Source organism: Lolium rigidum, chromosome 5, assembly GCF_022539505.1.
Source record: "Lolium rigidum isolate FL_2022 chromosome 5, APGP_CSIRO_Lrig_0.1, whole genome shotgun sequence".
NCBI lineage: Eukaryota > Viridiplantae > Streptophyta > Magnoliopsida > Poales > Poaceae > Lolium > Lolium rigidum.
The window spans coordinates 261,689,514-261,716,823 of NC_061512.1; the positions used below are offsets into that span (position 1 = coordinate 261,689,514).

General features: G+C 42.5%; 2 protein-coding genes across 3 annotated transcripts; both read left to right on the forward strand.

The window, feature by feature from the left end:
* The first annotated feature begins 929 nt into the window (after positions 1-929).
* On the forward strand, positions 930-8,989 carry LOC124653836 (DNA mismatch repair protein MLH3-like). 2 transcript variants are annotated; one of them, XM_047192898.1, is made up of 24 exons: positions 930-1,056; positions 1,191-1,242; positions 1,341-1,388; positions 1,510-1,667; positions 1,760-1,817; positions 2,009-2,066; positions 2,165-2,257; positions 2,343-2,508; positions 2,592-2,607; positions 2,702-2,925; positions 3,182-3,260; positions 3,371-3,421; positions 3,510-5,018; positions 5,099-5,192; positions 5,274-5,376; positions 5,482-5,682; positions 5,991-6,035; positions 6,117-6,170; positions 6,296-6,402; positions 6,667-6,715; positions 7,537-7,596; positions 8,033-8,105; positions 8,227-8,312; positions 8,417-8,989. In XM_047192898.1, the coding sequence occupies exons 1-24, from the start codon at positions 931-933 to the stop codon at positions 8,612-8,614; spliced, it is 3,708 nt and encodes a 1,235-aa protein (XP_047048854.1). In that variant the 5' UTR covers position 930; the 3' UTR covers positions 8,615-8,989. The 2 variants fall into 2 exon arrangements, with proteins under 2 accessions (XP_047048854.1, XP_047048855.1); XM_047192899.1 differs by lacking the exons at positions 6,667-6,715; positions 8,227-8,312; positions 8,417-8,989 and having other exon boundaries at positions 8,033-8,106.
* A 2,447-nt stretch (positions 8,990-11,436) lies between these two features.
* Positions 11,437-20,306, forward strand: LOC124653429 (Fanconi anemia group J protein homolog). Its single transcript, XM_047192495.1, has 25 exons — positions 11,437-11,496; positions 11,584-11,628; positions 11,737-11,837; positions 11,940-12,081; positions 12,300-12,361; positions 12,464-12,543; positions 12,628-12,698; positions 13,913-14,000; positions 14,178-14,250; positions 14,326-14,418; positions 14,582-14,690; positions 15,102-15,195; positions 15,858-15,941; positions 16,015-16,129; positions 16,263-16,450; positions 16,577-16,621; positions 16,772-16,800; positions 16,879-17,000; positions 17,089-17,136; positions 17,283-17,407; positions 17,480-18,099; positions 18,187-19,123; positions 19,203-19,280; positions 19,399-19,521; positions 19,909-20,306. Exons 1-25 carry the CDS (start codon positions 11,471-11,473, stop codon positions 19,972-19,974), a joined length of 3,564 nt encoding a protein of 1,187 aa, XP_047048451.1. The 5' UTR covers positions 11,437-11,470; the 3' UTR covers positions 19,975-20,306.
* The last annotated feature ends 7,004 nt before the right edge of the window (positions 20,307-27,310 follow it).

Consider the following 27,310-nt stretch of genomic DNA (forward strand, 5'->3'; position numbering starts at 1 on the left):
CTAGCAGGATGCGTAAAGTTGGGCTTGTTGGACCGTGTCGATCCAATTTTATAAACCTGCAAGGCCCAACAAATCTTGCCAAATTTCCTCCGACCGCCTCTCGCAGAAAAAACAGCTACAGTAACAAATTCCGTCCTCTCTCTCTCCTCACCGCCGGCGCGCGCCCTCCGCCGCCGCGGCGAACCTCCTCTTCTCCCGCCGCCCGTACCGCCGGCACCTTCCTTTCTCCCTCCGCCGAGTTCAAGCCTACCTACCCCCGTTCCGACCTTCGGAGCTGCCGCCCGCCGCGCCCTACCTCTTCTCCGCGGCTGCAGAGCCGCCGCCGCCGTGTCCTACCTCCCATCCGCCCCGCCCCCGCGCGCGTCGCCGCCATCGCCGTCCCCGGTCCAACCTCGGCGCGCCGCTGCCGTCTCAACCCCGCCCTCAATTTCGGCGATTGGTTTTCTCAGGTACGGGCATTTTCTCCACCCATGATTGGTTAAACCCTAGTCGCCACCAGACATTTCTGGTGCCGGATAAGAACATTCCGGGTGCCTCCATACATTTCATTATCGGGCGCCGTCTGGACCCGCCCCCCGCCAAGAACATGGGCCAATTGCCTGCCCAAACGATGGTTTCCTTGTGCAATGTGCTCTGCTTGCGGGTTTGGGCCGGTGTTCTAACTTGCAGTCTGAGTAATCTGTGCCTTGCGGTTTTGCTTGTCTACATGCGAATATCATGTAACCCGTGCCCTAATGATCAGCCCTGCTCTGTAGTTTCGAATAATCATATCTTGTAATCTGATCAAGCAGCCCACCCACAAGTTATTAATCTTTTGAAGTTCCTGGAAGAGTATTCCCATGTCGCCTTGTATTTAGTTTGCTTCGGTACATTTCATTCTTTATTTATGCTGTTGGCTGATCTAAACTTACTCATTACCAGAATAGGCCGATGCAGAGCATAAAGCGCTTGCCAAAGAGCGTTCACAGCTCCTTGCGCTCAAGCATTATCTTGTCTGACCTCCCGAGGGTCGTTGAGGAGTTGATATACAATAGCATCGATGCAAAGGCCAAAAAGGTAGTGTTCCTTTTAGATGCAGAAAAAATGAAAAACAACACCTTATTTTGCACTATCTTCAGTATGCATTTCCTTTCAGTATGGGTCATCAGCATGACGTGTTGACGTATTTTATACTCCTATGCTGATTGCAGATCGACATCTCAGTAAATGTCAGAGCGTGTTATGTTAAAGTGGAAGATGATGGTATGTGTGTGCCTACCTTATGTTTCTAACTTTCTCATCGCTGGCACTTGATTTTAGGGGCAACAAAAAAAAGTTATTCCTTGTTGTACCTATTGCAGGTTGTGGTATTACTCGAGATGAATTGGTTCTCTTAGGAGAAAAATATGGTAAGTCAGTAGTTTCGGTCTTCTTATTTACATGTGCAAGTTCCAAAAGAAAGAAAATACTCAATAATATCCAGTGACTTTCGATGTGCTAGTGACGCATAACCTCCTTCTGCCATAACAGCAACATCCAAGTTTCATGGTGTCATGGATGGTGTGGAATCTAGTTCAAGAAGTTTTGGATCAAATGGAGAAGCGTTGGCATCTCTTTCTGATATCTCTGTGGTTGAAGTCAGGACGAAAGCTCGTGGGAGACCAAATTCATATTGCAAAATAATAAAGGCACCACTTGCACACTCTACCTATTTATTATTGTGCATATTCTTGATCTATCCATGCATAGTGTATCTGAATATCTTGTGCTAACTGCACAGGGATCCAAATGCTCACATCTGGGAATAGATGACCAGAGGGAAGCTGTTGGCACGACAGGTAGTTCTTCGACATCTCTTCTTGAGACAAACTAGAAAGGGTGTTATGCATGATACCACATGTTCACCAAGGGGCACCATATGTACATAATGCATATGTACAATGAGATAATATGTTTTACTCTAGCTGTGTTTGCTATATTTTTCTCATGTCGTGGATGCTAACTTGGTAGAAAACTTCCATCTTTGTAGTTGTTGTTCGGGAGCTTTTTTACAACCAACCTGTGCGGAGAAAACAAATGCAATCTAGGTACATGTGGCCTCTATTTAATTATTCATATGGTATTTCTTCTATTTAGCATCTCCATTGGACAAACGATTTTATTAATATTTTTCAATATTGTGTAGTCATAAAAGAGAACTGCATAATGTGAAGAAGTGTGTCCTGCGAGTTGCACTTATCCATCCTCAGGTTATAGTCAGACTTCTTGATACTGACAGGTATAGGTAGTCTACCATGCTATGCAGTTTACTTCTAAGTTTTAACTATGTATTCACAGTTTACATGTCTTTTCTATGAATGCAGTGAAGATGAGTTGCTATACACAGTTCCTTCATCATCCCCTTTGGCTCTTATATCAAACAGTTTTGGGAATGATGTTTCCAGTTGTCTTCATGAAATATCTACATCAGATCAGAGCTGGGTTCTTTCAGGGCACATATCTGGACCAACAGATGTGTTCTGCAATAAGGTATTGTCAATTCTGTGTATTCTGAGCTGTTAAAACTGAAGTCTGATGAATTGTCTTCAGCAAAGTGCACTTTTCCTTTTCAGGATTTCCAGTACTTGTGTATCCTATAATCCTCTCGGCAATCGTTTGCTATCTACTTCCACTTTACCATTTTTCAAATAATTGAGTTGGGGACATCCTTGACTTCTCAAAGATATCAACTCAAGGTTTGTCAGTAGAAACCCAATCCATAATATTCTGAATAATCTGGCAGCTAGTTTCCAGTTGTCCATTATGAGGACAAATGAAGAAATGGATGGTCAGAGCCGGAAGAGACAGAAGACTGATGTCTACCCTGCATATTTGCTAAACTTCTGCTGCCCTAGATCGAGCTACGATCTACATTTTGAACCTTCAAAGACTACTGTGGAATTCAAGGTGATTCAGCGCGCTTTTAATTTTTGCTTTTCCTCCTTTTATTTTCTAATAAAGCTTCATTTTAACTAGCATACCTGTATGGAGTGAGTTATGACGCACACTTAGTTTTCGTTCGAAACATCAAGCACTTTGTTAAAAGTGACTTAAGGGTCTTTAGAAAATAAGACGCTGATGTCTTGCATGTTGTTTCGTTTTTAAACTGAATTTAGTCTGTAACAGCTTTATCTTAATATTTCCTTCTTTTCTCACTGTTCAGGATTGGCAAAGTATCTTGTTTTTCTTTGAGCAGACTATCGCAAACTACTGGAAGAAGCAGGTACAACAACCATCAAAAGGTTAGAGACAAGATTTTTATATTCCTCAGTGTCTGAAAATACTGAATAATTTAGTGAAAAGAAGATCTTGCTATGGATGGACTAGTTATTGTCACCCTTCGTGTTGGCAGGCAAAACTATTGATGTCACCCTTCCTGTTGGCGCGCCTCTGGAAAGTAACGGTTAGTAAACTTGGTGAACATATTTCACTACTTGGTTCTCTTTTGGTTTTCCTTTGTTCTGACCTTTGTTCATGTGTTTTGGCTGCAGTGAAGTCAAACAAGGGCCTCCTAAAGCATCAGCATGTGCAGAACAAGGAAGATGATGCTGACTTACAGCAACGCATACTGCAGAAGAGTGCAGTCAGAGAAAGCAATGTTGGTATAGGTGCAGCAGCAGCACCCAGAGACTCACAGTGCTTTTCGTTTGATCTGAAGCCATCTGCATGGCATCTCTTCTCTCCTGATCGGACCAGTGGTGCATCTGAACATGCTGACAGTATTGCTAGGAATGACCGTATTCATTTTCCTGAAAGGGCCAGTTATCAGTGGTTCGATAATGGTTCTTCTGAGCTAGAAGACAGTGATCATTCAGGTGCTAACCCAACTGTTTGGAAAAAGCGACGGATGGAAGGTATATTCCATGGGCATGCATATTCTTGTAACTTTGGAAAGTTTGACGATGTGCAGACCAAAGGCCTTTCAGCTGATGATCAAGAGTCTGAGATAATGGGCCTGGATATTGATCTCCAAGAACCTTGCTTTGGGGGTGTCAATAGACCCAATAGTATTACCTGTGACTTTATGCAAAATGAGACCAATATAAAGTCAAACATGTCTAGCTGTGATGGATTCTATGATGATTTTGATGAATTAAATGAGGATCACCTACTCAATGAAGTCACGGAGACAATAGCTGATATTTCTTGCCCTGAGATGTCACACTTCAGTGATGGATTCTACCATGAAGATCGTAATACTTCCAGTATCTTGAAAAGGTGCAGCACAAGAAAGAAGTTAGGGACTGCAGCAGGATATGTTGAAGGCCTTGAAACTAACGTGATTCCTCAGATGAACTTCCCTGATACCCATCTAGTGTGGGAAAGTGAAGACATGGATAGGTCCTCCATCAAAGATGATTACCTTAATTTCTCTGATCCATACATGTTAGCTGATACGCCTCGCGGTCACAGTCATGCAAGGACTGGCTTGGAATCTCAGGGGCGATCAATAAGCTTTGCTTATGGGAACTTTGAAAATGTTGATAGTGATTTTAGATTTACTTTGGACAGATTCAACAGTGAATCTCCAAGAATATGTGAAGGACCTAAAAAATTGGACATATTCAACAGTGAATCGCCAAGAATATGTGAAGGACCTAAAAAACTGAATAACTTCGATGATCAAACTCAGTCACCTAATTACTTCAGCAGTGTTGATCGTTTTGTGGATCAGTTTGTTTCCAAAGATGATGAGTTAGCCTGGAAATCAAAAACTGATGGAACATTGTCATACAATATTTCTCCTGAGAGAAGTACTACTGGTTGCCAGTTGAAGGTTTCTTCTTCCAACATGGCAAACAACAGCGTACTTGCTGAAGATCTACTGAATCAACACGATTTTGGATTCGGTCGGAGATCCAGGCTTACCAAGGTTCGATCTAGGAGCTGTTCCGCCCCACCATTTTACAAAGGAAAACGGAAATTCCCCGGATTGAATCAGCCTCGGTTCAAATTAGCAGCAGAAGACGATAGGGATATCCCCATGAAGGAATCAGAAGGTTTTTCTGCTGCGCAACCTTTGACATACCTTTGTATTGTGTTGTCAGTGCTAAAACTCTGTACTGTTTTAACTATGCAGATACTGCACCTGCACCAGAAGATATCTCACCTATGAGTGCAACACAGCCTATTCCTGAGACTAGTAGCAGTGAGTTTTCTGGCCTAACTTTAAGGTATTCTTCTATTGCCCACATCTGTGTACTGTTGAAGAAGTCTTTGAGCCTGTTATTGAACACTTCTTTCATTTGGGCCAGCTTGAAGGGAAACGTGAAAATGTGTGAAGAGGCCTGTTCTGATGGGTTTGAAAATTTTACTGCTCAAATATCTAAATGGCGAGATGACTCTGACCAACATACAGTTGAGCATGCATTAAAGTTTGAGATTCTCACGCACATGACTTCATTATGGCCCAGTTACTATGCACATATTCTATACTTACTGTTTTATTATCTTCTTTTGCAGGCTTTGGAGTTGCCACATGTTTCTTCCGAATGCTATGATGATGTACTTAGCATTTCTTCTGGGCCTTTAAATCTCTCTTGTAGCTCGCTAGTTCCTGAATGTATTGATAAAAATTGCTTTGCGGAGGCAAGAGTTTTGTTGCAGCTGGATAAGAAATTTATTCCCGTCATATCTGGGAAATTGCTACTCCTCGTTGATCAGGTTTGTAGCTGATTACTTGATAAACAGCATTCCTGGAAAATGAAATGTTTTTAGCAGATTATCTATTTGTTGCTTCTTTGCAGTAATAATAATTAGCATAATTTCGTGAAGTGGATATGTTGACTTAATTGCACGTGATCACAGAGTTTTTTTTTTGGATATATGCCAAATATCAGAAAGTATATGGATTATATTTTGAATTTTTGATGGTGAATTCTGAAGCATGAAAGTAGACAATGCATGTCTGATGACAGAAAATTCTTTTCTGAAAGATTTACAAAGTTATTCCCTATCTTACTGTTTTACAGCATGCGGCCGATGAAAGGATACGTTTGGAGGAGCTCCGTAGCAAGGTTATTAATGTTAAACTTACCTGGGAACTACTCTTTAACAGTGTTTTTTATCTTACATATTAACATCCTTTGGATTTTCAGGTTTTATCAGATGAAGACCGAGGAATCACTTACTTGGACTCAGAGGAGGACATGGTACTCTTTATATTTGTAATCTGCTGCAATGTGTTCATATAACATGTGTGCTAAAAATGTGTTTTTGAGTGCCAACACAAGATGTGCTGTTTGATCTCTTATCCTCCATGTGTTACCACTGGCAGGCTCTCCCCGAGACTGGATATCAATTGTTCCAGAAGTATAGTGAGCAGATTCAGAAATGGGGTTGGATCATCAACAATTCTAGCATTTCATCCCAATCATTCAAAAAGTATGTCTTGATTATCATCTCGAGCCCCCTTTTATTTTGGGTCTGCTTAGCCTTTTATATGTTATTTTTCATTAAGTTGTCGCTCACATGTTTCTGCTTGTGTTCATTTTAGTTTTTCTGTTCCCCTTTTGTACTCAAGGGATAAGGTATCCCTTTTTTTATAACCTGAGACTTGACTGTAGTTCACTTCAGATATTGCAATTTTGCTAGCATTTACAGCATCCTTCAGTTGATAGTAACATATACCATTTACTTCGTACTTAGGAACATGAACATTCTGAGGAGACAAGCTCGTGCAGTTACTCTTGCTGCTGTAAGCAACCTCTTCTGTCATCTGTATCTACTCCCTCCATTCTGTTTAGTCTACATTCTACAAATTTTAAGACCAATTAGCAAGTCATTTAATACTACTACTTTAACATGTAAACAACCAATCCAAGATCATTAAAATTAATGGCATCCAATAGAGAGGGTAGGACTGCTTCGTTTTCTGTGTTATTGTTGATTACAAAGCTAAAATGTAGACTAATATTCAACAAAATTTTAATCTAACATATAGACTAAAAGAGAACAGAGGGTATTCAACATGTTTGTAATATCACTGTTCCTACATCTTGAGGTGGATGAGGTGGCCTATTGGTTTGTAATTTCATTAATAAACTGTTATGTTATAAAACCCAAAAAAGTTAGTATCAATCTTTACTGTAAATTGTGCATAGATTAGTTACTATATGAATAATAAAACTAAGCCCAGGTTTCTCAGAAGTTTCAAGAGAATAACTGACAAGTTTCAGACAATACATAATTAGTTTGCCTGTAATCATCAGTATATTATCTTTATGAGATCCATCTCACCATGTATTTTGGAAAGAATCAACCATTTAAGGGATAATTGTTCTTCCTTTTGAACTGATATAAATGTTCTTCTTGAGTTGGGTAACTTGTGTATTCTGGTAAAGGTAGGTTATTGTTGTCTACACTTCTGTCTTAGTGCCTTTTAGAAGTGCAGTTGATATATCAAGTTTTTCTTTAAAATTGCATGTGATTATTTCCCAAATGGTGTGACATGAAATCTTCTTAAAAAAAACTGCATTATTGTATTCTCGTGTTCTAAACATGATCTACACAACACAGGTTCCATCTATTCTGGGAGTTGATTTAACAGGAAAAGATCTTATGGACTTCATTCAGCAGGTGATTCACACACTTTCTTTTAAGTTCTTGTTTACTTTGGCCTATGGAAGTCAAATTCTTTGAAGGTACACTGCTTTTCTGCCTTTTATTGACACCCTGTACACAGAGATGGTTGGTACTCTTATGTTCGAAAAATGCCAGTCACAATCAACAGTTACTTGGCAGCGGAGGGATGATATGTATACTATCATGTAAAACTGAGCCAATGAGTGATTGGGTGCAAAATTTTCATATAATTGCTATCTGTAATGGAAAGAAATGCATGGACTTTGCCTAAGTTTGTGTCATTCTCATTAAAAGAAATAAACCAGATGGCGACGGTCTTAGAGGCCACAATAAGAAAATACTGAAAACTGTTGAAGAGCCTTCGAGGCTTATGTGATTCTGTTACCGCTACTTCATTATCCTTTATTTACCTTGTTGATATTCTCTGTAGCTTGATGAGACTGATGGGTCGTCAGGTATCCCCCCAGCAGTTCTTCGTATTCTTAACTTCAAAGCTTGCAGAGGTATCCACTCATTCCCTTCTGCATATGCAAAACTTTTTATTCAACATTTTCTGTAATCTGTATGTTCTGTTTTCGTTCCAAAGCATCGTGTCAATGTTCACCCTCGGTTTACCACTTGCAGGGGCAATCATGTTTGGCGATCCCTTGCTACCGTCCGAGTGCTGCCTGATCATCGAAGAACTGAAAGAAACGTCTCTCTGCTTCCAGGTCAGAGGACACAAGATTCTCCATATCCTTTTTTTTCTGCTGCTACTCGGTTTAGTGAGTGAAGAGAAGACGGGAGCTTCTCTTAAAATATTTTTCTCTTGCAGTGCGCTCATGGGCGTCCGACCACTGTACCCATCGTGAACGTCGCGTCCCTCCATGACGAGCTCGCGAGGCTCGGGATGATGAGTGGGAGGAGTGAGGCGGAGGAGTCCTGGCATGGCCTGTCGCACCATGGACCCAGCCTTGAGCGTGCCCAGACTCGGCTCAAACAATTGAGGAGGCTGCGGCAGGGCTGCCTGTAGGATAGGATGTAGCCGTAGGAAGATGATGTATATAGCCGTCGAAAATAGTGTGATTTGTAGGAGTGACACTGTAGAGTAGCCATTCGTTTCTGACATAGAGATAAAGCAAAAGCAAAGCAGCAACCTGTGCGATTGAAATTGAGGAGGCTGCGGCGGAGTTGCCTGTAGGCTAGGATATAGCCGTAGGAAGATGATGTATATAGCGGTCGAAAATGGTGTGATCTGTAGGAGTGACACTGTATAGTAGCCATTCGTTTCTAAGATAGAGATAAAGCAAAAGCAAAGTAGCAACCTGTGCGATTGTCATCCGATTTTTTTTTTCATGTAAATACACATCAACGGATTGACATCAAAGGCTGTGTTGTCCTACTCAAACCGTTTTGTTTCTCTCTGGCTGTGATTTGCAGTTTATTAACGATGTGTTTGGCGTTGTGGTCGATTGTGATAGTTCTGTTAGATGGAGCAGATTTCAGGTAATTTGATGTTACGATGCCCATGCCTTCGAGGCTCATAACCAATCGTGGCGCTGAGGTATGGATCTTTGATTAGCTTCCTGAAAACAATGTTGAAGAGAAAGCTGAATAGCAACCTCAATGACTTCAATATAAGGCTTTAACCAACTCGAAAGAATTGGATTCAGTAACAACCAGAGTGCATCCAAAGTTGTTCAAACAGCTGTAGTCTTTTTGCAAAGCAATGGCCTCTGTCATCGTTGCATCGTGGCCAGAACCACGACCTCTTCCATAACCTTTACCGCCATCAGCTAGGATAAATACGCCCCATTTGCCTAGAAATACCATTCCTAGACCCCACAATGTGTGGGAGCTTTAGGCACTAGGTACATCCCTTTTTTGAGCTCAGTTTTGTCATGTTCTCCAGTTCCACTCTCGATACCAATGTTCCAAGTGACAGCAATTATCGAATTAAGTCGGTAGCTTCTCATTCAAAACATGGTAGAACTCCTTCCTTTGGCTCTTCGTAAGTGATACAATTGTACTCAATTTGGTGTTCACATCAATAGAGACTCTAATTCTTGCAAAATCACCCACGAACCTAGCCGAGAGTCCAATATGCACTTCAGTCACCTGACCAACAATCCTACACACGCCTTTTATTACAACAGATGGACCCAAACTGTTAGTTTATCCGAAACAGTGGATCTAGGATTTTGGTACCCATCATACTATCTCGTCGTAACAACTTGGGTGCAAAACAGCCACGAGCCTTTATTCACCGCTTTATCCCAATGAACAAGACAGACCAAATTGTGCAGTAAAAGTTCTCTTGAACTTTCCTCCAAATTACCTCTTTTGCAGGGTTCCATGCAGATCACATATCGCCCTACACTATACTATGGCTAAAACCCTTCGACGTGTGAACCTTAACTATTGTCGACCACTTGGAACTTTTCTGCGCATCCGAGACTTCCTATTCCCAAATGAAATCATCCTTCTCATCTTTTAGCAGATCCTCCTTGATGAGCCCCCCCCCCCCCCCCGAGAAACCTGAGGTTGCACACTCAACAAGGGCGCATAGACACCAAACCAAACCAAACCCCGAGAGTAGTTTTAGATGGCGGAGGTGATGGGTGAGAGGTAGACGCGAAACTCTTGACGCGTCGCTGGCTCGCCGCCGCCGCCGGAGGACAAGAAACAAACCCAGAGGGGAGCTTACATCACAAGGCCCAGCCTCACAAGGTCAACATGGGCTGACAAGCTTAAGAAACGTCAGCCAGCCCACCAGGTCGTCGTCGTGATATTTTGACTGATGCGGCGCGCGCGGCGTCAGTTTTGGAGAGTGCCATTTCATTTCCCCCCAATTAATCCCGCCCAATCCCGCCGTCGACAGGCGCCGCCGCCATGGCCGCCGCCGCCGCCGCCGCCGCCGCCGACGACTTCGCCCCTCCGTGGCCCACGTCCTCGCCCGCCCCCGCGCCCGCGCGTGGCGGCGTGTACCAGGTGGGCGGCGTGCCGGTGGAGTTCCCCTACAAGCCCTACGGCACGCAGCTGGCCTTCATGGGCCGCGTCATCACCACGCTCGACCGCGCGCGCCGCCAGGGCCGCTCCCACGCGCTCCTCGAGTCGCCCACCGGCACCGGCAAGTCGCTCTCCCTCCTCTGCTCCGCGCTCGCCTGGCAGCGCCACTACCCGCTCCGCGCGCCCCCCGCCGCCGCCCCCGACCCCTTCCTCCACGGCGGCGGCTTCGTCGCCGACGACACCCAGCAGCAGCAGCACGCCACTCCCGGTACGCCCCCTTTTTCTCTCCCCCTCTCTCGCGCCCGCTCGTTCTTGGTTTCTCATTTTCCCTGTTGCGATTCTTGGTGTCCAGGCGCCCCGGAGAAGGCGGCCAGGAGGAAGAACGCGCCGACCATCTACTACGCGACGTAAGATCTGCGCTCCTCCTCCTGTTACTCAACCAACCTTGATTCAAGGGTTTCTCGGCTGATTGCCTCGAATCGAATCTCGATCGATTCACTTTAGCATTTCCATTTCAAAGATCTGGACTAATTTCTTGGTTGGTTGCCTGTCCATCCGTCTCTCTGTAGGAGGACGCACTCGCAGATCACCCAGGTGGTCCGGGAGCTCCGCAAGACGGCGTACCGGCCGCACATGGCCATCTTGGTAACTAACGTTCCCATCTCAATGCACACTAGTCCGTATTTCTTTTTGCCACTTAAAAAAGGAAACGCATTATCCAACCAATGTTAAGTAGCAGTGGCACAGATAAACGCCAAGACATCTGTTCAATCATCTTGTACTTGCGGCTCGTTAAGTTAAACGGCATGTAGTTTCACCAGTTAGTAATCATACAATGCAGGCCTCAAGGAAGCACTACTGTGTAAATCAGAACGTATGCATGTCTGACCAAATCGATGAGAATTGGTAACATTTCAAGAAGCATTTTTTTAATCCTCGGACTTTGTGTTCGTCATTGCTAATCGTTTAGTGGATCTTTTTATCCTTCATCAGCAAGAAGCTCCTAGATGACAAAGTTCAGGGATGCCCAGAATTCAAGTGAGCTTTCCGATCTTCTCTCATGGAAAATCATATGCTTAACCTGGAACTGGAACAGCCCCCCTCCCCTGACTACTTGCTAATACGATTAGTGAAATGTGTTGGCAGGAATGCACAGAAACTAAGTCGTCACCCATCCCTTCAGACCGGTGGCTCCTATGAAGTTCATGATATCGAGGATCTTCTTAGAGTTGGGAAACAAGTCAAGGGTCTGTCTATCTGTTTGGTTACATGGTCTTCTCTTGAATCCCGAGGGACATGTGAATGCTCACACCTATTCTACTGGCACCTTTTTTTTTGGTTATCTGCAGGATGTCCATATTTTGCTGCACAAACCCTTGCAGAAGCAGCTCAACTGGTTTTCTGCCCATACAACTACCTAATTAGTCCAATTGTCAGGAGAGCAATGGACATTGATATCCGTGGCTCAGTTGTTATTCTTGATGAAGCACAGTAAGTCCAGACTCATGATTCTTTTTCAGCCATTCAATTACGCTTTGACTTGATAGATGTACTTCAGTGGTTAGTTAAGCTAGTAACTAGTAATATATTTCTTGTGGTTCCTTTTCTATTAGTCAATTGTCATCTCTGAAATTGTCTCTTCGGAGCAGTTGTAATAACAAAACGGTAAACTCCAGCTGTTATACCCATTTCAAATCCTTGCCTTGCAGCAACATAGAAGACATATCACGTGAGGCTGGAAGTGTTGATGTTGATGCAGAATCACTTGACAGTAATATAATTATCACTGTTCTGTTAAATCTTATGTTTCAGAAAAAAATATCTTTCCGTTGCAACTCATGTTAAGCTAAACTTATTAATTTCTGTGATCAAGGTTTGGATGGAGAACTAGCAAGGTTGGCCACTAATCAGGCTGTTGCAATGATATACCAGCCCTTGCATGATGTCATTGAGGTACATTTATGAGATGATAAGAATTCATATTCCTACTCTTCCTCCTTAACTTGTCTCAGGGATTAAGCTCTAGTACTGATGCAGGGGCTTAGAAATTGGATTACTGACCAGGAAGTCAATGTCCGCGATAACGAGTTTGAACATCCTGCTTCATTGTATGTACTATGGAACCTTGTGTTGCTTCTTACCTGATTTATCTACCTAATGTATGTCATCTCATATTCCTACCCTTGAAAGATGTACCTGCATTTTTGTGAATATACACGGTTTTATGGTGCTTAAAGAAGTATCATGAGGTATTAGTAGTCTAGGATCGTTAGACATGCACCAACCTTTTACATTGGTTGATTTACTAGGGGCAAGATTGCAATTGTTCTTCCATTCTCTCGCTGTGACTGTTCTTCCATTCTCCATCTCCACGACCAAACCAAACTTGGGTTTTAGGAATAAATATGCACTAGTAAATGATCCCCAAGGAATTTATACCGTGTTTGCATGTTGCTAATTACAAACCATAGGTGGAGAATGGTGGAGTATGATTAGTAGCTAATCTTGCAAAGTCATTTTCTGGAAAAAAGACAGCTGTGGTGAATCCATCCATGTAAGGTGACAATTGATAGTCTTGCTTCCTCAGTTTAGAAGTGAGGCTGCATGCATTAGGAAAATCAAAGCAAAACATGTGTCTTTGCCATGTAATCTGATGTTCCTGCTAAGACATATAAGTCTGTTATCGATTAAAAAATAGGCAAAAGTATCCCTGTATCAGGGTTTAAAAAATGCTGTATCCCTGTATCCCTATCGCCCTGATGCCCATACATGTATCTGTAATGTTGCCGCGCAGGCCATGAAAGCTTAAACCAAAGAATCGTGTCAGGGTTGTCGCATCGACATGGATTATCTGTGATATGTAAAGTTGGAAGAGCTACTCAGATTTTTAGGATTTAATTCGTGTTTGCTTCAAGTTGAGATGTCAGGGCTGGCCAGTTGCTTCTATGACCCTGTGTAGCTAGTATAGTACAAATTATTTGGACATGGAATGCCATTACGTACTAAGGCATCCTGGACATTTGTTTCCTGTCATTAGACGGTATAGGAAGTGTTCAAGGGCCATATAACTTTCTGCTCATGAAATACATAATGGAATGTTGGATAATTTCGTGCAGTGTCTATTTATTTTCAGTACGTTGACCTGTTACTCTGTGTGGCTATTTTGAAACATACTAAATCCAACAATCATCCATTAATATTTTGAAAAACATTGTATTCCATCTTCATAATTAACTTCCAGCTCTACATTTCGTGCTTGCAACAAAGCACAAAAATAAGCATTTTCTTGAATCCAGTTTATTTAACCTTTTGCAATCCTCAGTTGGACTGGTGAAAATGCCCTGAAGGAACTCCAGAGGGCCGGTATTACTCCTGTATACTTCCCACTATTGCAAGACTGTGCAACAAAGGTGCTTCGTACTTTAAATTTCAAAATGCAGTTACTCTAGAGTATGTCAGCAAGTTTTAATGTAGCTGTGGAACATTTTCTCTTTCTTTTCTCATTTTCTCTGTAAATTTTCTTTCTGTGGCATGTGTCAAGATTTTCAACATACACCTTGATTCTTAATATCACCTTCTTGTTTTAGGCAGTCAAGGCTGCTTCGGATACTGAGTCAGATGAAGATCGCTTAGCTGGTCATCATGCTATGACACTTGAGAGTAAGCAGTACCTTTTCCTCCATTAATCTCCAGTAAATTTAGTACTAACCTAATGATACCATACACATTTTGCAGCTCTATTCTCCTCACTGAGCTACTTTTTCGCTGGGAATGGGCGCCATATGTATGATTACCAGCTTGCTTTCCAACGGTTTGTTCAGAGAGAAGGTAGCAATGTTACTCCCTGAAACCTTTTCCTGATGCATCAAATTCAGATGTTCTTGTAATTACAAATCTAGTTGGTTAAGTTGCTGACAGTCTGATCCAATTCTTTTCCAACATCTAACACCTGTAGTTTCATCATATAACCTTTGAATCATACCATTTGCAGGCATTTCTGCCACTGAACCAAGATGTGTGATGAGTTTGTGGTGCCTCAATCCTGCTGTCGTCTTTCAAGATATTGCAAATCTGACCCAATCAGTAATATTGACATCTGGGTAAGTATCCACGTTTGCAGTTCTCTTCTCATCAAAATGTTAGGAAAGTGGTTAAGTTCACTGTAGCAGATGTGGATTTGATGATCCACATATCTGATCAGATGGTGAGTATTACATTGAAAAGAATACATATGAGAGAATGTAAGTGTATGTAGAGAGTGACGGCATACCATGTATAATAGGAAATATTGTAAATGTATGTACGGCAGATTCTTGTGAATTGGAATTTAGCCGAGGATAGCGTTTTCACCCTATAGACATGCTCGGTCAAACAGGCTTTTCAGCACCTTGTAGGCACATGGCCCACTGACCTATATAATTGTTCTGAAACTAAATAGCCCATCAGAGTTTCTGTACATTATCATATCAACAGATAATACACACCGGGCTCTTAACTTCACATCTCTGCAGCACACTCTCTCCAATGGGCTCCTTTGCGTCTGAACTTGGTGTACAGTTTGATGCTTGCATGGAAGCTGCTCACGTGATCGATGCTGATTCTCAGGTGTGTCTCTTGCAAATAGGCCGTGCTACAAATACCAGCACAGCCAAGTGACAATGCATGTTTACTAACTACTGGTAAAATCTGAAACATGTTTCCTTATTTCTTGAAAATATGTTTTTTTTTTCATTTTGCTCCACTGTAATGGAACAGAAAATTCAGTCACAATGTTATGACAGATTCCCAAGGTTTATCTGATAGTGACTAGCTATGAATCTCTTACTATGATTAAAACAAATACCGGTAGTCCATAAAAAAATGTGCATAATGATAAATGGCAAGGCAATTCAATTAAAATTTAAAAGAGTTGCAGGATTTGAAACTATTTGAAAGCTAAACCTTTTGAGCTAACCGATATGCATGATTTTGCTGTGCACGTCCCAGCTTCTTATCTAACCAATTTGAATCATGGTTAAGCCAGTTCTGTCTAGTTTCAAGGTTTTTTGTTAGTCAGAGAGATTATATAAAGTTTGTGAACTGATTCTTATTTCTCATCACTTGAAATACAGTCTGTCCTGGACCGGACAGAAAAAGCTTTTGCTTGTTGAGCTCTAAGCCTCTAACCCTTAATTCACTCATGACCTGGATAAGATACGGAGCTTGCATAGAGATATTACCAAAAATCGTTTGTAGTTTTTCCCAGCCAATGTCGTACCATGATGCAGGTTTTTGCAAGTGTACTATCATCTGGCCCAACAACGCATCGGTTGAATGCTAGCTATAAAACTGCAGATGCATATTCTTTCCAGGTAATTTGTTATTCATTTTTGTATGTGCTGCCATAAAACCTTTTCTCCATATAAAATGCTCTCATTTTTTTAGGACGAACTTGGAGCTTCAATAGAAGAAATATGCAGAATAGTGCCTGGTGGTGCTCTAGTGTTCTTTCCTAGCTACAAGTTGTTGGACAAACTGAAAGTGCGCTGGACTCAGACAGGTCAGTGGGCACGATTGAATGCTCAGAAGCCGGTTTTTGTTGGTAAGATTTTTTTACTTCAAAATTTCAAAAGACACACTCTTCACATTTTCAGTTTCTTGCTTGTTGCTTATCTAAGATTCATTTGTTTCAGAGCCTAGAGGGAGCACTGAGGAACTCGAGCCTGTCCTAAATGGATACTATAATGCAATCCTTGGTAAGGTTCCTCTTAAGAAAGGCAGAGGTGGTGCAAAACAAATCGTGAAGAATCGAGTGAGAAAGAATACCCAACAGGAACCTGGTAAAGGAGGAGCTGCTTTTCTTGCAGTTTGTCGTGGGAAGGTGCTGATTGTTGACATTTAAAATGAATTTTACATATGCATAAGCGCCAATTTGAAATTCTTAGTGCTGCCTGTGTGTACCAGCTGTCAGAAGCTCATGATTTGTCGTTGCCGATTTTTGTTTCAGGTATCTGAAGGAATTGATTTCTCTGATGACAACGCTAGGGTTGTGGTATCCTTTATTTCCGTTGCTATGCCCTAGTTTATTGTCGAAGTTCTGCCTTACGAACAGTAGCATGATTGCTAATAACGAACTGATTAATGTTTTCATTCGCTACATCTGTATTTGACACCCCACAATTTTTCTTGACTAAGACATTAGGTCATTGTTGGCATTCCTTTTCCAAATATGTAAGTACCTTTTTTTTCTTCTAGGCAAAAGTGCAGTTTCTTTTGCTGTGTTTATTCTGATGTTAATTCATGGATCAGAAATGATGTCCAAGTAAAGCTGAAAAAGAGATATAATGATTCCTACAAATCATCAAAGAATCTGTTGAGTGGGAGTGAATGGTACTGTCATCAAGCATTTCGTGCTCTGAATCAAGCTGCTGGTATGATAGTTAAGCTTTTGATGTGCCCACAAATCAGTTGCTGTAATTAAGACATTGAAAATGACTAATTAGTATAAATTTTTTATAGGTCGATGTATTCGGCATAAATTTGACTATGGAGGCATAATTTTGATTGGTACACTACTCAGCACTCACTCCCAATTGTTTGCATGGCCAGACAGAATATTGATTCTTGTATTTTTCCTAGTTGATTGATTTGTATACCAATGGATGTGGTAAGCTGTTCTTGATAGTTACTTATGATCACTGTTATTTGTACAGATGAACGATATCAGGAAGAGAGAAACCTTGTACACATTTCAAAATGGCTTAAGAACTCTATTAAGCTTTATAGTAGCTTCCAGGAGACGATGGTTGAATTGAATAAGTTTTTTCAAAAGGCTGAGGTAATGATATTATTATGCATTTGATTTTCTAAATGGGGATGGACTATGTGAAATAAATGGTGAACTCTTCAGGAACATATAAAGATCAAACGTCAAGACATGTTCACTAAGGTTAAGTTAGATGCTGATATACTTGCAGCTAATGGTGATAAAAGAAAGCTGCCTTGGCCAGAATCAAATTTCTTAAAGCAGTCAGTACTGCAAACTAATCAGAAGGTAAAGAAGGAAGACACTGGTGTCAAGGTTTCCAACATTGATGCTGATATGCTTACAGTGCACAGTGATAAAAGAAAGCTGCCTTCGGCAGAATCAAATTTCTCAAACCAGTCAGGGCTGCAAACTAATCAGAAGGTAAAGAAGGAACACGGTAGTGTCAAGGTGTCAGTACCGCAAACTAATCAGAAGGTAAAGAAGGAACGCGATTGTGTTGAGGTTTCAAATATTGATGCTGTGGCAGGAGCAGACCCTAAAAATCATGGTATGTCTTATACATCACCAGAAGCATGGAAGATCTCTTCAAAATCTTCTGACTTAGCAAAGAGAAAAGGCTCCCCCATACCCAGAAGTCTAACAACAGCATGCCATCTCCCTCCGCCCCACAAAGTCCAGTACAATTCAAAACACAAGGCAAACATTGGGGGGGATTATGAAGTCAGTGTTATTGACTTAGGGAATTGTGATTCTGTTCCTCGGTAATCTATCATCATTTTGACATGTTTGTTCCTGAGACTTATGTTTAATTCAGTTTTTATGTAATTACCCTTGCTATCCCCTTGCAGATATCAAAAGTTAACTGTCTTTGGTCCATCACAAGACAGGTCGCAAGAGCCTACTCTTGTGGAAGGAACTTCTGAAGATGATCCAGTTGCTAGTCCCAGCAATCATTCTGAGGTAAATACCTCTGCAGTGATGAATGATGATGAAGATCAGGTCGTAGACGTGTCTGCTTCACTCTCAACAGTGAATAGAAATCATTCTTGTGTGTCCACATCAGCGGGCACTCCTGAAAGAACAGCTGATAGAGGATATCAGTTGGATCATGAATCTTCAGTGAACAAAAGCGTAAATTCTCACCACCAGAAAAGGAGAAGGCTTAATATTCCTATGAGCTGTTGCACTGATACAGAGCATTCTAATCTTTTGAATCCTTCAAGAACATCTATTTGTAATACTGATTCTGCTTCGAGGTTGGTGCATGGAGATCTGAAGAGTGCTGATGGGCTGTGTTGTAGAAGTATGAACATGTCCAGGTGTGAAAATATTAAGCTTGAAAGATGTTCCAAGCCAGTAGAGCTTTCCTCAAATAAATCTGCAGGAAAAAAACTTCGTATTTATTGCACCAGATGCCAAACACCACTTGGATTGCAGAAGGATGGCTTTCTTGTTTCATCCTCATTGTCATCGCCCTCGAAAGTTTACTTGACATATCTTTCGAGACATGGACTATCAAGTATTGACTTCGCACAAGATCTCATCTCATCACCACCAGCTGTGGTAAATGTTATTGTATGTGATGCTTCTTCACTCAACCAAGAGATCCTTCGAAAATTCTGCGGCGAAGGTTCTGCTCACCATTCTGGTGTTTGGTCTGAGAAGGATGGATGCGTATACAAGCCAATAACATGCCCTTTCTGCCCTTGTGAAAATGCTTCTGCGATGGTGCTCGGAGCACAAGTTCTTGCAACTGACGCATCAAATCTACAATCATTAAACAAGGTACGTTGCATGTTTCGATGCATCCTGTGATTTAGTACTATTTCCACATCAAGCTAATTGTCCTCTCTTTCAAATGAAGGTGCTCTTGTTTGCTGATCGTTTGGATGTCAAGCATGAACCCTCAAGTGATGTCAAGCTTGAACCCTCGAGTGAACCGGTACGTTGTTTTCCTTTCCAGACATGTTTCCCTTCAGTTATATCGCTGGCATACTAAGCTAATTAGCCGCATATAGACAACTAACAAAAGAAATGCTGTTATATGTTTCCATATCAAGGTCACAAGTAAGCAGAGTGGTGCTGTTAAGCCAATGTCACCACCACCAGTGATGGATCTCGAAACATTTGCTTATAAACCATTGAAGAAGAATCCTGTACCACTGAGCACGAGGAGGTCCAAGGTCAGTACTCGTTGACGTGGCTTTTATCTATATCACTTTGCTTGTGCTCAATTTTCCCTTCATTTCAAATGATAGTTTTTAATAAAGATAGTTACTCCCTCCGTTAGGGATTATAAGGCCCCCATGTATCCCTAGGATGTAAATTTAACTAACGTAACAAAATATATATATTACAAAACATATATCATTAGAAATTTTAGATGTTCTACTTTCTGATGACATAATTTTTGTATTGTATAATTCATGTTATGTTGGTTGAATTCACAACCTAAAAATACGCGCCGGACTGATAATCCCTAACGGAGGTAGTACTCGCTGAAGGTAGTTGATAGTCTATGTCGGTGCAATGTCCAACTTATGTGTTTCTTTTGGGTCTTCTGTGAGCAGCTTAGGTTACCTACCATGAACAAATCCACAAGCCCACAATTGGTGCCTAAAGTCGAGGATCCATAGGATGTGATTTGGTGTTCACATGATGGTACTTGGCGTCAGCTTGCTGCTCTAAAGCACCCAGAAAAGCTCGTTGCTCTAAAGCACCGGGGAAATCTTGTTGCTCGCCTCAGCACCAACACATGTCGCCGAATGGAGATGCTCACTCGACTGTGGGCTAGTTGAATAGGAGTGAAAAAAGAAATCGTTGATGCATGATGCAAGGATGTAAATATTTGCTTATTGGCTTTCTATTATGTGATGCAGTTGTATATATGAGGAATGGTGGCTATACTTGTGACACTTCACTTATATAATTGTAAATATGCACAAATCGTGTGCCTGTTTGAAAAACATGTCTGCACTTGCATGGATTTCTACCTTCACTATAGGCAGTGATGTTGATATTCTTTATTCAACCTATGAATGTAGAATCCTAGTACCTTCACTCTAGGCAGAAATCTTTATTCAAGCACATTTATTATTTTCGTTCAAGGCCTGTTGTGCAAAATATGGGGTATCCCAGAAGTGAGAAAAAGACACGATGTTTCAATTGGGCACCGCCAATTGATTGGGTCACCGTTGGCCATAAGGATTATAGATATGTTGGTGACCCAACTTGATAGTCCATTGATGACTATCATGTGTATGTACAGACACGCATTGTCACGCTGGCCTGACTTACACCGTGAAGCATGACTCACCTCACGCACACCTTTTAAAAGGCGCTCCAATGGCTCCATAAGTCACTCACATCACCCCTACAGGCGCAAGCATGTGAACATGGATGTTCGAGAGTGTTTCAGCTGTTTGCGCTGTCATGTTAGTGAGAAGGTTGCACACCCCCCCCCCCCGGCGAGAAAAGTTTCAGTGGGAATGCCCGGCAGATTATGCGTGATATAATTCGGAGTTGGAGGCATCGGGATACTGTTAGACTTTCTCCCTCGAATGCAATCCAATTTTACAAGTGACATATGGATCATCAAAGCATTATAATTTACATGATTCTGAGCACTCCTAGATAGTTGCATGACAGCTGATATCCATGCATGACTTGCTGTAGCAGAGATCGATTCCAATGTATAGAATGTTACACAGTGTTCAATCATTGGAAGAATGCGCACACGGCGTAGTGAAAGAACAAATGGATATATCACTCTCAGGGGACTGGCGCCCTTACATCAGTGTATAGTGGAATGTTGAGGCCAACATGTCCCTATAAATAAATAAAATACAATGGCGTATTCTCATCGTCAGTGACACGTGGGTCCGCTCAGAAACCCAAACAACACCCTGCAGGTCACCACCACACATGTTTTTTTCTTCGAGAAAACGCAAAGGAGTCTGCGTTTCATTTCATTAAAAAGAAAGAATTTGTTACACGTTTACTAAGAGGTTACAATCTCGATTTTACAGAAAGGGGGCTTTAGTGCAAGTCCCAAGTTGTTAGCTTGTTGTCCCGCAGACCCTTTTCCCCTGCCATGGCCCATGACGCAGCTTCATCTTTGATTTTGATGGTCAGGTCTCTAATTGATAGGCGCCCATGTTCGAAGACACAATCATTGCGGTGCTTTCATACCATCTAGGGAATCAGGAGGCACGAGCGTCGCGGATGCTAAGAGCATCTCCACCGGGATGCCCCATAGCGGCCCCGATAGCTTATTGGACGTCGGAGGCCAAAATGAGTTCACACCGGCGCGTCCCAAAAAGCGCCGGCGCGTTTTCGAGCCCAATAGAAGCTCCGGCAACTCCATGCCGGCCCCTTCGTCGAGGGTGTAGATCGGGCGCGCCGGCGCCTCGCAGCACGTCAGACGCACCATTTTCCCTACCTCCCATCCACGCCGAGCCGACTCCCACCCCTCTAGATCGTCATCACCACCGCCGCGCCCTGCTTGCAATAGACGTCACCGCCTGTCTAGGAACCGCTGCCCATCGACACCGCCGCTACCCCCTTGACCGGCGGCTGCTGTTTCGACCGGAACAGAGGTCGCCGTCACCGCCGCCCAACCGCCCCGCCAACAAGGTGTTTGTCGGATTGATGCGATGGACATCGACGACGAGATGATGGTCCAGCTGTTCACGGAGGAGCAGAACGTTGTGGCTGTCCAGCGACAACAACAACAACAACAACAACAACAACAACAACAACAACAACAACAACAACAACAACAACAACAACAACAACAACAACAACAACAACAACAACAACAACAACAACAACAACAACAACAACAACAACAACAACAACAACAACAACAACAACAACTGATTCTAACGAGCTTCCTCCGCGTTTCCCAGCCTTTGTTCGGCGTGCCTCGACGCGGCGGCTCAAAGCCAGGCAAGAGGAGGAGCGTCAACCGGCATCGTCAAGCCGGCGCCATGCTGCTTGACGCCGACTACTTCGCCGACGATGCGACTCATTCACCGAAGGAATTTCGGCGCCGGTTTAGGATGAACAAGGATCTGTTCATGAAGATTGTCTTCGGCGTCAGGGAGTACAACGACTATTTCATGATCAAGTAAGATTGTACAGGTTTGTGAAGCTTCACCTTAATCCAGAAGTGGGAGTGAATGGTACTATCATCAAGCATTTCGTGCTCTGAATCAAGCTGCTGGTATGAAACTTAAGCTGTTGTTACTTAAGCTGCTGGTATTGATACTTAAGCTTGTATGATACTTAAGCTGTTGAGGAGCCAAAACAGTGGACTGCAAGTGGGTCTACAAAATAAAATACGACTCCAATGTGAATGTAGAAACGTACAAAGCACGACTTGTGGCTAAAGGATGTACACAAAGAAAAGAGATAGATTACAATGAGATATTTTCTCTAGTCTCATGTAAGGATTCCTTCAGAATTATATATAATGGCACTAGTTGCACACTTCGATTTAGAGTTGCATCAAATGAATGTAAAGATGGCATTTCTAAACGGAGCTATATAAGAAAATGTCTACATGAAACAACCCAAGGGTGGCAAAGGTTTATCATGGAAGGCAAGAAAGAAATGGGATGCCACCTAAAGAAATCCATTTATGGATTACAGCAAGCCTCCAGATAGTGGTATGTAAAGTTTAATGAGACAATTAAGAGATTTGGATTTAAAGAAAAATATTGAGGACAACTGTGTTTATGCAAAGTTAAAAAAATGGGAAATACATTTTCCTAATCTTGTATGTGGATGACATTGATGTTAGTCTACTACAAGAGACAAAGAAGTTCTGTCCTCAAATTTTGATATGAAAGATCTTGAAACATCATATGTTTTGGGCATATAAATTCATCGAGATATGAAAAATGGAGTACTAGGACTATCGCAAAAGCTTTATTTAGAAAAGATTCTAACTAAGTATAATATGCATAAGAGCAATGCCACACCTTCCTTCAAGGGCGACAATTTTGGGAGATTTCAATGTCCCTAGAATCAATTCGAGCTTGATCAAATGAAAGTGGTTCCATATGCTTCGGCCATTGGAAGCCTAGAGTATGCACAAGTATGCACACACCCTGACTTAGCTTTTATCACCGGAGTATTCGGTAGCTATCAAGAAAATCCAGGTATAGAACACTGGAAAATGATAAAAAAAGCATTGCATTATGTGAAATGCACAAACGACCACATGCTAACATACAGAAGATCTGATTCCCTAGAAATAGGAGGGTATTCAGATGCAGATTTTGCTGGAGATAAAGACAGAAAATTCACATCTGGATATGTGTTCATATCTCACAGGGGGAGATAATTCATGGAGAAACTCCAAACAAACAATAGTTGCATGCATCATCCACAATGTATGCATAATTTATAGCATGTTATGAACCACAAGGCAGGCATTATGGTTAAAGAAATTTATACCCGACTTGAAAGTGGTAGATTGTATTGAAAAACCACTAAAGAAGTACTACGACAATCAACCCGCAATATTTTATGCTCACAACAACAAGTCGAGCAATGCTACGAAACCGATTGAGGTAAAGTATTATGTTGTAAAATACAAGGTCTAAGATCAAACTGTAAATCTCGAGCATACAAGGACAAAAGATATGCTTGCGGATCCGCTAACGAAAGACTTACCACCCAGCGTGTTCAAGGAACACTTAGCCGGCATGGGTTTAAGAGAAAGGCTTACCTATCCTGGATCATAAGAGATCCAAAAGTAAAAGAATTTGTTTCAAAACAGAGAAGTGTATTGTGGTTGTCTGATTCCATCAGCAATAGAGCTGTGACGATGAAATATGCCCTATGTACTGATCCAAAATAAAACGAATAAAGTGAAAGTATAAAGTTAAAAGAAAAGTTGAGATCAAGGGGGAGAATGTTAGGTTGATCTCCTCGCGTCCGAGCCCAACGGCTCGAACACGACCCCTTGACCTCGTCTGCGCCCTGATCGGAGGCGTCCAACCTTATCCCTGGTTGGTGGGCCCCTATCGCCACACTATAAATAGAGGTGGGGGCTGGATGCACATGGTACGAGGTTCACCGTGCGTGCCAACACCCCACCGACAAACCCTCTACCGATCTAGGGTTAGCGCGTGCTGACGCAAGCTCCACTGCCGTCACAGCTTGCTCACGCCACCGCCACCATCATGTCGGCAACATCTGGCTCGTCCTCCTCGAAGGGAGAAGGTAATGCCCCGGTATCCTATTTCCCCTGACACAGATGCTAATCCTAGTCGATCTAGTAGACTTAACAGAGGATCCATAGAATGTGATTTTGTATCCACAGAATGCATCAGTTTGTTACTCTGAGGCACATGAAAAGGTCATTGCTGGCCTTGGCACTAGATGGAGACGCTAACTCAGTTGCAGGCTAGTTGAGTACGAATGAAGCAGAAACTTTCATCGAAGTTGATGCATGATGTGAAGTTGTAAATACTCAACCATAAGAGCATTGGCTTATTGGCTTTGTGTCTTGTGGTGCAGCTGTAAATACGGGGAAAGGCGACTAAACTTGCAACGATTCCATTCTCAGTGTAATGATGCACAATGTAAGCACAAACTTTGGAGTGCAGCTGTATTTATATGGATTTATATCCTCACTAGTTAGTGAGTGCTGATATCTTGGATTCAAAGTACGAATGCTCAAAAAGATGATGCGCATCGTGTTTGTATCAGCTAGACTTGGCTTTATCTTCTGTTTTCCAATTACGGTCCTTTGTGTCAAATATAGGGTATCACAGAAGTGCAAAAGGACTTTTGAGTTGGTACTGCCAATAATTTTTGTGGCAATAGTCAGGTATTGGTGCGCATAAAGATGATAGATATACTGATGACCCAACATGATGATTGTATCGCGCGTATCTACAAACTCATGCACACCTTTAAAAGGCACCCCAATGCCCCTCCATTCTAGTCACAACACACCCACACGCATGCGCAGCAGCGCAGGCATACCTGGATGTTTTGAGTGTTTCAACTGTTTGCTCAGTTTGTTTTGTGCGAGTAAGAAGGTTGCAGTCGCCAAGAAATGAAGTTCCAGCGGGAACGCATAGACTAACAGACCGATTACTTTGTAGTTAGGAGGCATCGGGATATGCATGGACTTTTTGCCTCGAATGTTATTGAATATTCCACTCGACATATGCATCACCAAACCATTATAGTTCACTATGTTGTAATACGCGCCTAGATAGTTAATGCCATGTTGGTACTGGGGAGAAACACCTTGAGCAAGGGGCATATTTATCGTAAATATATACATGTGAACAGATCGAAAAATGCATATTCAACACTGTCAAGTCCGTATTCCGCCCTCTCTTTTTTAAGCTGTAATGCACACTCTTGCTATCACAACCATCTCAGATAAAGCTTCTAGGATATTTTACATGGCAATTTTGGCTGCGTGGCACTATGTACGTACCCTCCCGTTCACAAAAATAATGACCCTTTGGGCGTATACCTTCAGACACGTTTTAAACTCGATATTCACATGCTCAAGAAGTATTGTCTAGAGCTTCTAACTTTTTTTTTGGTATTATATATGCACTGCAGAAGATACTAAATGTCAAATGAACTTACGTCTCAAATGTCACATCAATGTAGAAATGTTGCTTATTTTGAACTAGAAAAGCAGTATGTGGGCTTGCTTGGTTCGCTATAAAATTTTGCATTCACCAACATTCACCAGCTCCTCTCCCTCTCCTCTCCGGCGGCTCTGCTGGCCGGAGGCGACGAGGGAGAGGAGTCTGGCCTCCTGTACATAGTACCTTAGGTTTTCTTCTAGTTTGTATGGCTGTTTGCCGGTCTAGCGAGATGTCGTGTGTCTAGAGGATTGGGTGGCCGGACCTAGCGAGCAGCTCGGGCTGGCCAGTGGCAACGTTTCTCCTCTCTATGATGCTCCGGTGGTCGGAGGCAAAAACAGCGGAGGAGATCTCTTCTACACCTCCAACCAATAAGCTCGGTGGAGCTCGATTTCGATCCGATTTCGTCGGATCTGGCCGCCATGGTGGAGGTCAGAGCTCGATGGTGGCTAGATCTCGAGTTCTGGGGATCTTTGAAGCTTCTTCTGCAAAGGAGCTCAGCATCGGCTTCATGGCGCCGCTGCTACAACCGGCCAAAGGGGCCCCTTCGCACCGCGGAGCTCCCTGCTCATGCGGCTCTTCTTCCTCCAGACCATTGAGCCAATGCGGGGGATGTTCATCTGCCTCACCGCGGCGTTCATCGGCAACCTTTCCCCAAGTGGTTCCATCCCCGGCGGCATGGTTGAATCCTTCGGCATCGAGGTCAAGCACCGATGGTGGAGAAGGACTCGATCGCATTTTATTTTTCTTGTCAAGGTCCTTTGTAGAAAAAGAGAGGGCTTGGTTGTAATTTCAGGTTCTCTGAGACCTCTCCGTGTAATCTGTATCCACCGAATGAATTGAAGCTTCTGGGTACTCTTAAAAAAAAAAGGCTACCCCAAACCTAGTGAAAATAAGATCCACCAGATGCACTGGAGGATAACAAACTGCATTCACCAACATTTATTTTTTTGAAAAATCATAGGTTAAATATTCAAACTGCACATTGTACACAAGATCACGTAAAAACATAAAAATAGCTGAGATGTGTGCCCGCCCGGACACTGTAACCCGCGACGCCATGACCTGTGCATGGTTTCTCAATACTCAGCCACTAATCTTGTAAGCATGTTTATAGGACATTGGTTGTTAGGAGTATTAGCGTTTCCTTGCTTACTATGCAGGCACTCCCGTGACCATTAATTCCCAAATTGATATTAACTCCCGTTGCCAAGAAATAAGGGCATAACGAGTGCAATCACCATCTCACAAAATGCCTCGGTTGGCGGACGATGGCGACGTGTCGCGCCGCTACCTTCTTGAAGGCATCGTCGTCGCAGTCTGCGGTCTCTCATTCGTGCTG

Bases quoted from the DNA above. Each gene is read 5' to 3' on its own strand.
- LOC124653836 (XM_047192898.1), top strand. From the start codon at position 931: ATGCAGAGCATAAAGCGCTTGCCAAAGAGCGTTCACAGCTCCTTGCGC. The intron at 3,422-3,509 runs GTTAGTAAACTT...TTTTGGCTGCAG, and splicing joins CGCGCCTCTGGAAAGTAACG to TGAAGTCAAACAAGGGCCTC. The intron at 5,377-5,481 runs GTTGAGCATGCA...CTTCTTTTGCAG, and splicing joins ATGACTCTGACCAACATACA to GCTTTGGAGTTGCCACATGT.
- LOC124653429 (XM_047192495.1), top strand. From the start codon at position 11,471: ATGTCTGACCAAATCGATGAGAATTG. The intron at 14,001-14,177 runs GTGCTTCGTACT...TTCTTGTTTTAG, and splicing joins TGCAAGACTGTGCAACAAAG to GCAGTCAAGGCTGCTTCGGA. The intron at 19,281-19,398 runs GTACGTTGTTTT...TTCCATATCAAG, and splicing joins TTGAACCCTCGAGTGAACCG to GTCACAAGTAAGCAGAGTGG.